This window comes from Microtus pennsylvanicus, chromosome 13 (assembly GCF_037038515.1).
Source record: "Microtus pennsylvanicus isolate mMicPen1 chromosome 13, mMicPen1.hap1, whole genome shotgun sequence".
NCBI classification, from domain to species: Eukaryota; Metazoa; Chordata; class Mammalia; order Rodentia; family Cricetidae; genus Microtus; species Microtus pennsylvanicus.
Window position 1 is genome coordinate 60,274,583 of NC_134591.1, and position 14,242 is coordinate 60,288,824.

At 50.0% G+C, this 14,242-nt stretch overlaps 1 protein-coding gene across 5 annotated transcripts in view; it reads left to right on the forward strand.

Annotated features, from left to right (window-relative positions):
• The window catches only part of Csmd2 (CUB and Sushi multiple domains 2), a 547,650-nt gene that overhangs the window by 464,609 nt on the left and 68,799 nt on the right, over positions 1-14,242 (forward strand). For all 5 annotated transcript variants that reach the window (XM_075945152.1, XM_075945154.1, XM_075945155.1 and 2 more), the window contains 4 exons: positions 1,205-1,414; positions 6,798-6,986; positions 8,958-9,135; positions 10,252-10,397. In XM_075945152.1, the coding sequence (XP_075801267.1) occupies positions 1,205-1,414; positions 6,798-6,986; positions 8,958-9,135; positions 10,252-10,397 (723 nt within the window). The remainder of the gene's footprint in view (positions 1-1,204; positions 1,415-6,797; positions 6,987-8,957; positions 9,136-10,251; positions 10,398-14,242) is intronic.

A 14,242-nucleotide genomic window follows, 5' to 3' on the forward strand; every position in this document is an offset into this window, starting at 1 on the left:
GTCCGAGGTGTGGAAGTAAGCTGTGCTAATGGGAGGAGAACGAGCCGAGGAGGTGGATGGTGCCCAGGATGGGATCGTGTAGCGCATGGAATAGGACAGGAAACAGAGGGTCTGCAGCATCTCAGGTCTAGCCTTCGCTCTTAACATAGCAAGGCGCACAGACATTTGTACATACGTGTTCATTCTATCACACTCGCAAATACAGATGAGCACATTTTCAAATCGCAGTCATGTGACAAAGAGATCATTAGTAACAACAGCTTGGTGCTTGTGGGCACGAGGACCATCCCGCCTTGTTCATGGGGGGGGGGGGCTGTGCCTAGCGTGACACAAGCCCATGGAATATGCTCATCCGGTATTAGCAAACAAATGTGTGTTCTTCCAGGCCCTTAAAATAGAAAAATTGCAATGGATGTCTACATTTTTCTATTTCCAGTGTCTATTTTTTCTGACCTGATTTTTCTCAGTTAACAATGTAATGTGGGGACCTTTGTTATACATGGTGAATAGGTTTCTTTGGAGAACATTTTCCAACAGCAATCCAATTTTGAAAACCCTTGTCTGTAAACAAATACCCGTGTTGCTGTTCCAACCTCACTTCTCCGTGGCTTATGTAAATATGTACCCTAGGGGCTTAATTAAATCCATGTCCCCTGACAGGTGGCTAAGAGATCTTGATTAACCCACCAAAAGTCCCGAAGGGTAAACTTCATTTGGCTTCTCAGTGGATTAGATGGTACAATATACACTTCCGATCCATGTCCTTCTGAATCACCTAAAGATTCTTAGAAAATACCAGCAAGAAAGGTCATGTGTGCCCTCTGACTCAATGGGGTAATTACTTTTTAACTAAACATTTATTCTAGGGGAAAAAAACCTATCTTTCTATCAATACTAGACATGATTCAAATGAAATCAAATCTTGACCCCGAAGTTGGCTTCCCATAAAGTCAAATAGACTTGGGGTGGGACTCAGAAATAGCTGGTGTCTCTGTTGCTGAATGAAAAGTCTGTTGACTTTCTGACCCTTCCTGATGGCCAGAGCAGGGACTAGATGGGCAAAACTCAGAACCACCCTGGAAGACGTGCGTGGGTTGGGGCTTTGGTGGTGGGGACTCTGGACCCTGAGACACTGTAGCGGGGCATGCTGCCAGAAGCAGGACTTTATGGCTTTGGGCACTGTGTGCCTCTGTCCTTCTCCTAGGTGCTCACATCCAGTTTTTGAACTTCTCTACGGAGCCTAACCACGACTTCTTAGAAATCCGGAGTGGTCCCTCCGAGACCAGCCGTATGATGGGCAGGTTCAGCGGGAGCGAGCTGCCAGGCTCCCTGCTCTCCACGTCCCACGATACCATTGTGTATTTCCACAGCGACCATTCCCAGAACCGGCCAGGTTTCAAGCTGGAGTACCAGGGTAAGGATGAAAGTATTACAGTGGTACCACTGTCATGGTAGCCACTGTCAGACCCGCGTCTGGCCCACAGCTACCCATCTCCCCATCCTTCTGCCTGGGAAGAAATGCCAGAAGGGCTGAGGGGCAGAAGGGCTGTGGAGGCTTCTGTTTGGAAGTAGCTCAATAGCTACCTAGCCCTGTTTGACAGACAGCTTACATGTACCCAATTTTTTCCAGAGCCATGGGCCCCACAGTGTCCACTGAGGTTCCATAGTATCTAGAGCTAATAACCAGCAGCATCCTGGGCAAGTAGCCTGTCAGTTCCCCTCAGGCATCCCTGACAGGGTCCACCACCATTTTCCCTTGGCTTTGAGAGGCTCAGTCTCAGCAAAGATCTCCTGTAACAGAATGGAAAGTTCCAGCAACAGTGTTAACAGCGCCCACCTCAGGCGGCGTTCCCTCGCGGAGGCCCACCCTTATGCTGGCGGAGGTTCTATTTCCTGAGGTGAAACTTGATGGCAGGTCCAGTGTTCCTAGCATGCTTTCACAGAAAAAAAAAACCTGTCACGCCAACGCAGGCATTGCTATGTGAAACGCCATTCGTTCATTACTGACAATGGAGACTCCCAACCTGCCTGGCTGTGCTGGGCAGCCCTCATAGGCCAAACCTCTCCCATGAATCTCCCCTCGAGTCACTGAGTGAAGCACCTGTTCCAGCCCCATCTCAGCTCCTCTCACTCATTCCCCACTCTATACTTTTAGACATTTCTTTTTTGCCAATACTAACTAGTACATGGTTATTTTAAAAACCCTAAAATTGTACAGATGTTTCCATGAGCAGGGGACATCAGCCAGCTTAGGCCACTGTAACAAATGCTGCAAGCCAGCAGGAAGCTCGTAAGTAACAGAAACTTCTTCCTCCCTCCTCTGAGGGCTGAAAAGTCTTAAGGTCAAGGTGCTGGCAAATCGCAAGCCTGGGAGAGGCTGCTCAGTGGCTCGTGGCGGCACCCTCCTGCTGTGTCCGGGTTTGATAGATTCAGGGAAGGACCTCTAAGGCCTCCTCTGTAGGGAGCCTAGTCCAGCCCTCCAGGAAGACCTAAGGACTCGCCATCTCCAGACGCCCTCCCATTAGGGAATGAGGCTTCAGTGTGTGGTACTGGCTGAGGGAACATGCAGGCTATGTCAAATGTCATGGGAGTCATATTGCTCTCATAAACCCACTGTAGGTGCGGTCTTCCAGTTTCCTGTGTTCAAAGTTAATCTTCAGTTATACAGGTAATTCACTAACACATTCTCCTTGTTAAAAAACAACCAAGAAAAAACGGCAGTGGGGCAGAGACAACCCCTAATTTTTAATTCATTCATTCATTCTTCCTTTCACCTTCTTCCTTCCTTTCTTTCTTCCTTTCTTTATTTCGTGTGTGTGTGTGTGTGTGTGTGTGTGTTTACACCTTGGAAGAAAATGTAAAGTTTTTGATCGCGTGTGCTTTTAGTATAGAAAGAATACCGTGCAATGTGTATTCTGAGAGCCTTGGCCTTTTCATCCCTGTGACCGGGAGTCCCTTCCTTGTCAGATAAGAATACTTAGCAAGAACTAGGCTTCTCATTCTGGGAGAGCCATAGAGTGTGTCCCCTGAGGTGGGCACATTTGAAATGGTTGCACAGGGGAGGCCTGCGTGTGAGCATGGCAGGCTCATACTGCAGGGTGCCAAGAGCTTGGCCTCCTCAAACCATGCCGCCTTGTTGGTACTGACCAGGCGGCCACACCCAAGGAAGGGGGAGGGGTTCTCTCAGAAACTGTTCCTGTGAAGAGTGTCTGTGACTGAGGAGGGGAGGATGGAGGACCGACGGGTCAGGACACATCAGTAGTCACCCTGTCCATGGTCTGTCATGGAAGACAAACTCCATGCTCCGGCTGGAACAGGTGTAGACCCCACCACACACTCTGCCGCCATCACTTCCGAGTCTGTTTGTTGGGAGGCTGTCACAGAGTACCAAAGACCCTGTGACTCGAACAGCTCCAGGGACGGAAGTGAGAGCCCGATTAAGGTGTTGGAGGGCCAGGTTTCTTTCTTCTGAGGGTTGTAAGGATCTGCTCCGGGTGGGGGACTGGATCTGGGTGGTTTTTAGACATCATCAGCCTTGTGTCGGTTTGCAGGATCATCCATCACCCAGTCCCTGACTTCATCTTCAGATGGCATCCACCTTCAAAACTCTAGTTACCCACCCCCATTGATACATAATTATTGTGCATAGGTATGGAATACAGTGGGATGTTTCAAGACAGGAACATTGTGTTTGAACAAATCAAGGTGGCTCATAGTCCCATCAACCTAAAAAATCACACTTTATTGGATGTGGTTAATGTTCAAAATGTCCTCTCTCGTGTGCTGAGAAAAGGAATCGTCCGTGCTATTGGTGAAAGGGTAAATGAGTAGAGACATCATGGAATGTACTAGGGGAGACCCCCAAGCTCCCCTTTTATAGTGACACCAGCCCCACCAGATCACCATCCACCCTACAGCCATTCAGGTTTATGTGAAATGGTCAGAGGTCCTCTCTCCACATAAGTCACTTCCTGACACTCTGAGCGTTCAAACTCGTGACTGTGCAGAGACAGTTCAGCCAGTGCTCCCTCCAACACTTCTCTCTCATAAGTGTTGACAACACCACCGGCTTCTGGATTCCCCACAAGGGACCCAGCCCCTCCCACCCACATGGTTACCACCCCTGTATCAGAGAACATCCTCACCCCTGCTGAGCCTGCCCTGCCTGAGGTCTCCAACTATCCCTCTGAGGAGTCAAGGACAACAAAATGGGTCAGCCTTTCTGTGATCAGGACCTGCCTTCTGCTCCCTTGAGTCACAAGTCCGCCTGTGTGTCACTCAGCATCAGGCCACCTGCTCCTTCGCGGGCCGAAGCTCAACTTTCATTAAGGTTTCTTGCTGTGATGGTCCTGACCTCTCAGCCTAGGGAGTCTCTAGTGCCAGAGGCCCAGCTGCTTCCACTGAGGCCTCTAATTCGTGATAGATGCAAATGATTCTCTCTGACCAACTGGCCTCATGCGCCAGAGTTGTTCAGTATAACAGGCTCTGAGCTCTGAGCGCCCCCCCCCCACACACACACACTGTGCTTCCTCTCCAGAGAAAATGGGCTTCGGGTCTCCAGTTTGTAGAGGATCCACCTGTCCCCACTGAGGCTGTCTATGTGGACCCCCGTTCTCTTGATTTCCTTAACTTTTTTTTGGAACAATCCAGCTCTTTCTCCTCAAAATTCTTCCAGCTGGACAGACCAGCATCTCTAGGCAGCTGCTTCCTCTGTCTTTCCATAGGCAGACGCTTCCAGAAAATGGTTACTGGTAGCTAAGTTTGCTTGCTCTTAACTTACTCCAAGGCTCAATAGGTAAAATTCTTGCCACTCAAGCCTGGCACTGGGAGTGGGGGGGCGGGGTCAAAGCAGGAAGATCTCAGGAGCTCATTAGCCAACCAGTCTACTCAACAGCTGAGCTCTGGGTTCAGTGAGAGGTCTGGTCTCGAAATGTGGTAGACACCTGAATTGGCCTACACACACACACATGCACAAACATGCGCACACGCACGCGCACACACACTGTAACTTCAGAATTTATCTTTCCCTCTGAAACACCTTCTAGGACTCCCAGATCTGTCTTGGAATGAAAAGAATCCAGGAAGCCCTCACTGAAGTTTCTCCCTTTTGGAAATGCTACTTCTTCGTGTGACTCTTGCCACTTTTGTCAAAGCTACTCTGGCTTTTGACTCGTGGCTGCTCCCTTCAGTCCCCTTGCTGTCCGTCTTCAGGCCACAGAACTCCAGCCGAGGCTTCTGATGCAGCCTACCTGGGCATCAGGATCCTACCTTCTCCAAGGCATCATGGGCACTCCACTGACAGGGCCACCTCTCCTTAGCCCACCCATGCCGGTGGTGGCTCCTCGGTTCCTTGAAAGATGCAGTCACCTCAGTGATTTCTGTGTGTGGGTGGTGTGTGTATGTGTACGTGTGCACGCACACATGAGCACATGTGTGTATTGCAGGTGTGCATTTATGTGTGTGTGTACAGATGCCAGAAGATCAGATCCTATGTCATCCACCATGCATCAGGTACTATGGCCCCTTTTTGAGACCAGGTTTCTCATGGCTTGGGTCTCACCAAGTGGGCCTGATAGTTAATAAGCTCAGGGGTCCGTCTGTCTCTGCGTTCTCAGTATTGGAATTACAGATGCACACTGCTACTAATCCTGGCAAAAAGAAGGAAGGAAGGAAGGAAGGAAGGAAGGAAGGAAGGAAGGAAGGAAGGAAGGAAGGAAGGAAGGAAGGAAGCAGACAGGCAGGAGAGCCCACGTGGATCCTGGCTCTCAAACTCAGGTCCTCCTGCTTTCAGAGCAAACCAACTGAGCTTTCTCCCCAAGCTTCTCCAAAAGTGATTTCTGGTGAAACGTGCGTGTTTTCCCACCGAAACAGCCCTCCACAGTGTCAAATGGAAACGCAGAACCCAGCCACCACTGCGGAGCGGGCATGGAGGAACCGTTAGCCTGGAGGTCACAGTTATTCTTATTGCGTGTGATAAATCATCCGGTTCCACAGAGCGTCGTTCAGCTCAGCTGTTCCTACTGAGTGCTGCCGCTGTGGAAACAGCCCATCTCCGTCTTCTGCCAGTTCCCTGAGTAGAAAGTGCCCAATTACTGCCACAAAGAATATTCTTCATCCGGTGTACCCAATTAGTCAGAGGCGTTGCTCTGTGGTACACAGCCAGTGCCTCGGCTGTCTCTTTCTGCTGGACAGGCCTCAGCCGTTGCCGTGAGGGCAGCTTTCCTACTCCTCCAAGGAGCATCCCTGTACAGCAGTCACATATGCCTGTGGCCCACCTAGTCCCTCCCCGCAAAGCTCCCATCTTGACTGTAGATTTAACTTACTCCCCCTAAATGCTTTCAGGGGTTCTAACTTGGTAGAGCTGGAAAGGCCCCCACTAACCTCTTCATCTCACTGTTTCTGTTTGTGACTTAGAATCAAGCAACATGGAGACACCTAGACTAACGCCCGACCCTGAGAAGGTGTTCAGTGACCAGAAGTTCCCCTGTCAGTATATTCCTTGAGCCTCTCTTCCCAGTGGAACTAAGAACAATCAGTAACATTTATGGGGGTCCTCCCACATGCCAGTGTCCTTCAGAGGGCTACAAGATATCATTGCACTCAGTCCCGTAACAACTACAAGAAGGGGGGACATAGAGAAGTTGAGGGATTTATCCAAAGCCAACAACCAGTCAGGTCTGTAGGTTTCCCAGTCCTGGGGCTCTGCCTCAGTGCCACCACCTGGGCGCCACAGTCTTCCATTTGGAAAGAAATGCCCCAGAAAGAATAAAGTGACCTTTTCCCCTGACCTCTTCTAGCCTACGAACTTCAAGAGTGCCCAGACCCAGAGCCGTTTGCTAATGGCATTGTGAGAGGAGCTGGCTATAATGTCGGACAATCGGTGACCTTTGAATGCCTTCCGGGATATCAACTGACTGGCCAGCCCGTCCTCACATGTCAACATGGCACCAATCGGAACTGGGACCACCCCCTACCCAGGTGTGAAGGTATGTCCCTCTCCCGCCCTAATGGTCCTTCCTGGGGTTGTCATGGAGACAGAGCATCCTGCTCCACCTGCTACTCCGTGGGATCGCCAAAGATGAAGGTCCAGGCAAGCTTTGCTTATCCTGTTTCTGTGAGCCAGCCCAGCCAGGGAGAGAGCCCAGGTGACAGAGTTCTGAGCAAGTTCTGTGTAGGACCAGGGGATGTGCGCTATGGCCAAGGGAATGGCATTCCAGCCTGTAGAAGATCTGCTCTGATGGGCTAATGTCCCCCAAGGAGATGGGAAGGTGCCACAATGAGACCGTAGGAGTTGAATGGTGGAGAGTAGTAGTCTTCCAACTGTCCCTTTTCCTGAGAACTCTGGCTCCTTTTCACCTCCCCCTTCTTCCTACATGTATTTGGCGAGAGACGAGCTGGTAATCTTAGGTCGCTGAGATGGAGCGTTCTTGGGTCTTCTTCCTTAGGCAGAACCAGGGTGGAGATGACCAAGAGACCCCACTTCCACATCCTCTCTTGCCTTATTCTGACAGCCCACAGTTTTCCTGGAGAGATGCTAGAATCAGTCTTGAAATGGGGAGGCCTGGCAAGGACGGTACCCCAGCAGAGGGAAGCACCCCAGCTCCGGGGTCAGCTGTGAGTCCCCTCTCTGTGCCTTGTCACTGAGTTTCACTCCCTTCTTTAATAAAGCAGGATGTTTTTGAGAGTCAGAAGGTCCCACAAGTGGTCCAGCCTGCGATGGGGAATGTGTAGTAGTAGCTTTCTGTAGAGGAGGAGACCTAAAACAAGGACAGCATCTCTGGGCAAGGTCCCGAGCCAAACATTTTGTTGGCTGATTCGTTCATTCATTGACTCATTGACTGATGTATTGGGATTCAAACCCAAGGCCTCATCCATGCTAGGCAGCCAGCTCTCTGTCTCTGAGCTTCATTCCAGCCCTGACCAACGATTTCTTATACATTGTCTTACCTAGTAACCCCCACAGTCCCATGAAGAGTATTCTTAGTCTAGTTCACTCCTCAGGAAACAGACTCAGAGAGAATGCATGACTTGTCTATGGTCATGTGACTGATAAGTGGTGTAACTATGATTTTTAACCCCACCTTAGCCTCACTGCAAAAACCCAAAAGCCAATAAAATATTTGCTATGCAAATATGAAGACATGAGTTCAGATTCCCAGAATCCGTATAAATGCTGGGTGGGTGTGGAAACCCAGCTGAAATTTTAGAACTCGGAAGGTGGAGACGGGATTCCCCCGGAACAAGCCGTCTAGCTAGATTAGCCATATTGGCAAGCTCTGGGTTCAATTGAGAGACCCTGCCCCAAGTGATAAGATGGAAAGTAATCAAGGAAGACTGCAGCATCAACCTTAGTTCTCAGCGCACACCCATGCCTGCACGCACACACACACACACATGCACACACACATGCACACACACATGCACACACACATGCACGCACGCAAACGTGCATATATACATGTCACATCTCCCACATATACATACTCACAAAATAAGTAAGTAAATGCTAAATTTAATTTTTTTAAAAAAATAGACCAGAAGCAACACTCTCGAAAGAACAGGTTAGAGAGGAGAGAGATTGTCATAATCCCTCATCTCCTCCCAGTAAAAGTATTACAGCCCCCATCCTACCAGCCCCGTTCCTCCCCATTCCTCCCCATCTTCAGTGCAGAGGTCAGGGGCGTTCTTGAGGGTAATGGCTTCTCTACTGGACTGGACTGTGAGAAAAAGAGGAGGTCAAGGTGGGATGTTCACAGAGGCACCTGGGGTGATGACAGACAGCCAGGGAGCAGTGTTGGTGAACGGAACCAAGCATAACCTCGCAGCCCTGTGTCTCCTTCCTGTCCCATCTGCAAAACAGTAATGAGAGCTGGGATTTTGCCAGGAAGGCATCTGGGTTCTCAGCCGGCTGGGTAGGACTCTCAAATATTCATTTATTTGCGTTTCCTCCCTGGCAGTCCCCTGTGGTGGGAACATCACCTCTTTCAATGGCACCGTGTACTCACCTGGATACCCCAGCCCCTACTCCAGCTCCCAGGACTGTGTCTGGCTGATCACTGTGCCCATTGGCCATGGTGTCCATCTCAACCTCAGCCTGCTGCAGATAGAACCCTTTGGAGACTACATCACTGTCTGGTAAGATCAGACGCCATGTCAATGGCAAATCAAAAGGAGGCATTTGCGAGGCTCAGGGTTGAGCTGAGGCTCAGCGTCAGGTCACCAACGCAATAAAGGGAGAGGAATGAAAGGCCAGTGGTCCCCAACCTGGATCCCCTTCTGCAGCCAGTGAAGGTGCCAGTGGGTGCATGATTGGGAGTGGCATGAATAGGCAGGCTTCATATTTCCAGAACTTTCTCCCGCCGTCTACACACACCTAACCAAGCTGTGAGGACTAACAAAGAAGGCTTAGCTTGACGTTGTACAAAGTCCCTCTGGTTGTCCTGTGCTGAGCCAGTGCTGCCCAACAGAACATTCTGAGCTGACGGTGACACTTTATGCCCCTGCAGTCCACCCGACATGACAGACACCAGACTGGTTTTTAAATTTTGTTTCATTTTAATGAACTTAAGCATAAGTAGCCATGTACAGTTAGTGGTTACTGAACTGACAACAAAGCATTTAGTTACAGAGCTCTATAGGCAGTGTCCTGAGTGTTTTTTAAAATGAAAATTTAAAAATTCTTGGTTGTTAAGGGTAATTTCCTGTACCCTTTGGTAATTTCCCCCCAATCAACTCAATCTACAGACGATATATAGTATTAAAAAAAAAAAAACCTTTGGAAACTAATGCCATTCTGGGAATCACAAAGGGTAGAGAATAATTTTTCTCAAAACTCTGAGGAATTTCCAAGCAATGGATATGAACAGAAAGGCAACAGTAGATAAGGTTTCAGGAAAGAAATCATTTTCCCCAAAAGGTAGCATGGGGGCACCTTTGCTTGGGTGGCAAAGGCCTGGCTGAGAGAGCAGAGTCCTCCCACAGTTCCTCTGCCCCAGACAAAGAAGACCAGCAGCCCCGCCCCATGGTGCTCCTGCTGCCCCAGAGCCCATGGGGGGGGGGGGTTAGGACTAGTGAAGAACCAGATGAATAAAGGCTCTATCAACTCTGTCAGAAGGCCTCACAGAGGAGGGTTGGAGAGTTCCGGAGTCACAGCCACCCACTCCAGGTCTCTCTCGGAGCCCCCGATGGCTCCAGGGGCAGCGGATACTCAAGACAACTGACAATATGCAGGGTCTTCTTTCCTACCTACAGGGACGGGCCACAGCAGACATCTCTACAGCTTGGCGTCTTCACCCGGAGTCTGTCCAAGAAAATAGCACACAGCTCTTCTAACCAGGTCCTGCTCAAGTTCCACCGGGACACGGCCACGGGTGGGATCTTCGCCATCGCCTTCTCAGGTCAGTAGGAGAGCTTGTCCAGGGTGGGGCACGCGAGCTTTCTGATCAAGGCTGTGCTTGCTATTTGTGTGGCTTTGAGTGAGTCATGTGGCCTCTGTGAGCTTGGGTGTCCACAGCCTGTGGAAGCATCCCCAGCCTAGGGCTCCCCTAGTCCACTGCTTTCCTCATGGTACTGGGGCGCACAGGTATGTAGGGCCAGCCTTTGGTGCCAAGCCACCCATCCACACCACTCACAGCTGGCCTGTCCATCTCCCTGATCCCCCAACTTGTCCCTTCACTTCTATAAAGCTGTCTTTTCCTCAGGATTCTTGGGGCTCTGTTGACCTCACAGGCAACCCTTTGCTTGGTAGTGCAAAGGCAGACTTAGCGGTTTCATCCAGGATGGGTATAAATGGTCCAGGTGGGGTTGTCTCACCCGCTGCCTATTTTCTTCTAAGAGTCTGAGTCCGCTGGGGACCTGAACGTTTCTCGAACTAATTACAGCAGACAGAACGTAGAAGCATCATAGAGACGTCTCTATGGACTGTGCTTCTCTAAGGGCTATGTTCCTCTAAGGGCTGTGCTCCCCTATGGGCTGTGTTCCCCTATGGGCTATACTTCTCTACGGACTGTGCTCCTCTGTAGGCTGTGCTCCTCTGTGGGCTGTGCTCCTCTATGGACTGTGCTCCTCTATGGACTGTGCTCCTCTACGGGCTGTCTCCTCTATAAACTGTGCTCCTCTATGGACTGTGCTCCCCTATGGACTGTGCTTCTCTAAGGGCTGTGCTCCTCTAAGGGCTGTGCTCCTCTATGGACTGTGCTCCTCTGTGGGCTGTGCTCCTCTATGGACTGTGCTCCTCTGTGGGCTGTGCTCCTCTATGGACTGTGCTCCTCTGTGGGCTGTGCTCCTCTATGGACTGTGCTCCTCTATGGACTGTGCTTCTCTAAGGGCTGTGCTCCTCTATGGACTGTGCTCCTCTATAGACTGTGCTCCTCTATGGGCTGTGCTCCTCTGTGGGCTGTGCTCCTCTATGGACTGTGCTCCTCTATGGACTGTGCTTCTCTAAGGGCTGTGCTCCTCTATGGACTGTGCTCCTCTATGGACTGTGCTCCTCTATGGACTGTGCTCCTCTATGGACTGTGCTCCTCTATGGACTGTGCTCCTCTATGGACTGTGCTCCTCTATGGAATGTGCTTCTCTATGGACTGTGCTCCTCTATGGACTGTGCTCCTCTATGGACTGTGCTCCTCTAAGGGCTGTGCTCCTCTAAGGGCTGTGCTCCTCTATGGACTGTGCTCCTCTAAGGGCTGTGCTCCTCTGTAGGCTGTGCTCCTCTGTGGGCTGTGCTCCTCTGTGGGCTGTGCTCCTCTGTGGGCTGTGCTCCCCTACGGACTGTGCTCCTCTATGTAGTGGCAGCCATGTTACCAGCTTACAGAGCAGTGTGCATGGTTGAACAGGAAGTTTATTCCTAGCTCTATCTGGGGCCAGGTTTGTGTGAGACTGTGTGACTTGTCCTTGCTGGTGACCTCCATCTCTGAGACTTTTGTGAGGTTGTTCGTCTCATCATCTCCATGTTACAAATGAGGAAAAGGTACCAATAAAAGTCTCAGGACTTGGCCAGAATGTTCAGGCAGAATGGAGGGAGAGCACTTGGGCAGCTGACCCTGCAGTGGGATCTAGTGTGACTTTACAGTGTGATGTGGTATGTGTACATTGACAGAAACTTAGGTGTACTCGGCCCTGCGCCTGGAGACAGAGAAAGGGATTCTGTAAAGACCACAGGCAAGCTGGGTCAGCCTGTCCCAGTTTCTCAGGAGACTGAAGCAGAGGGTCAAGTGCAAGGCCGGCATAGGCCAGAGGGAGGTCAAGGCCAGCTTTGGTGACTCTATAGAATGAGACCAGGTCTCAAAGTAAACGATACACAAAAGACTTGGGTTAGTTCAGTGCAGACTTCCATGCACAAGGCCCTGTGTCTGAACTCCCACATCACAAACACGTGGGGAAGTGGGGGAGGCTTCCACGGACAAGGCCCTGTGTTTGATCTCCACATCACAAACACAGGGAAGTGGCAAGGAGGTGGCGCCAAAATGACAGTGCTCGCCCACAAGCCTGGCCACCTGAGTCTGAGTCCCCAGACCCAAGTAAAAGGCCAGATGTGATGGGGCACATCTGTAATCCCAGCACTCCTAGGTTAAATGGGAGGCAGAGGTGGGAGAATTACCCAGAAGCTCACAAAGAGCCAGTCTGTTCTATACAGTGGTGAACAGGAGGGACCTGCCTCAAACAAAAGGTGGAAAGGAGAGGACCAATTCCTGGAAGTTGTCCTCAAACCTCCACATGTGCGCCATGACATGACCATGTGCCTTTGTGTGTGCATACACACAGACAGACAGACAGACAGACATGAGAGAGGACGGAGGGAGGGAGGGAAAGAGGGAGAGAGAGGGGACGGAGGGGAGAGAGAAAGAGAGAGAGGAGGAGAGAGAGAGAGAGAGAGGGAGAGAGAGGGAGAGAGAGAGAGAGCGCGCGCTCTGTCACTCCTAGCTGCTAAGGTGATTGGGACCCAGATGCAAGACTCTACCCTCTCCATTGACCTCAGCATCCATGTCCCTCCTATTGATGCCTCTTCCCCAAGCAGGGGGACCCAGGCTTTGAGTTTCTTTTCAACTCTGTGTGTGACCATCCCCAGGATCAACAAAGCATGGACTCCAGAAATGCAGCTTGGGTTTCATGTCTTGGCTCTGAGGTCAAGAGCCATGGGACCTTGGGCACTTTTCTTCTTTCTGGGATTTCATGATGTCTCCTTTCAGTATCTACAGAGTAGGGTAGAAGTGGTGCCTGACCACACAGGGCTGCCTACAACTGTGTGTGGAAATGCCTGGCCCGGCCGAGGACAGTGAACCAATAAATGGTAGCTTTACCGACACCATTATCATTCTAGATATTGACAGCCCTGTGTGACATCACCAGGGGCTGGGACAACTCTGTGGTGCCTGTTTGATTTGTAAAGTTCACATTGATGCATATGACTATGTCTGGCTCATTTATTCATGAGGTATAATATTCAATAGCATAAAAATAGAGTAGTTTACCTAGTCTTTTGTTATGAGCACTGACTTTATCTACTCAATATAAACATTATTATCTATTCCTCATTACAGGCATGTACGAGAGTTTCTCAAGCCCCCCAGCATTGTAAGGTTACAAACATTCACATATCCAAGGTTTTTAGGGAATGTAAAATGTACCTTTGATTTTTTTTTTGAGACAGTGTTTCTCTGTGTAGCTCTGGCTGTCCTGGAACTGGCTCTGTAGACCAGGCTGGCTTTGAACTCACAGAGATCCATCCATTTCTGCCTCCCAAATGCTGTGATCAAAGGCATGAGCCACCACTGCCTGGCTGTAAAATGTGTCTTACAAAGTGATTATAACAAAGTTATAATCAAAAGCAGAGGATTCACTCTTCATGTCCAGCACCCTCACAAACACTAAGTGTAAATGGAGGCTGCTCTTTCGTTTACCAGCTGCCCAGACCTGAATAATCACGCAGAAACTACATTAATTACAACACTGGCCAATGACTTAGGCATATTCCTAGCTAGCTCTTGCATCTTAACCCATTTCTATTAATCTGTGTATCTCCACAAGGCTGTGGCTTACCAGTAAGGTTATGGTGTCTCTCTCCTTTGGCAGCTACTTGGTATCTGTCTGACTCTGCCTTCTTTCCTCCTCTGTCTCTGCTTGGATATCTCACCTGGCTTTACGCTTCTAAGCCAATAGCCAAAACAGCTGTATTCATTAAATAAAATTAACAATAAAAGCAACACATATACAGAAGAACATCCCACATCAACTAAGCTCTTAC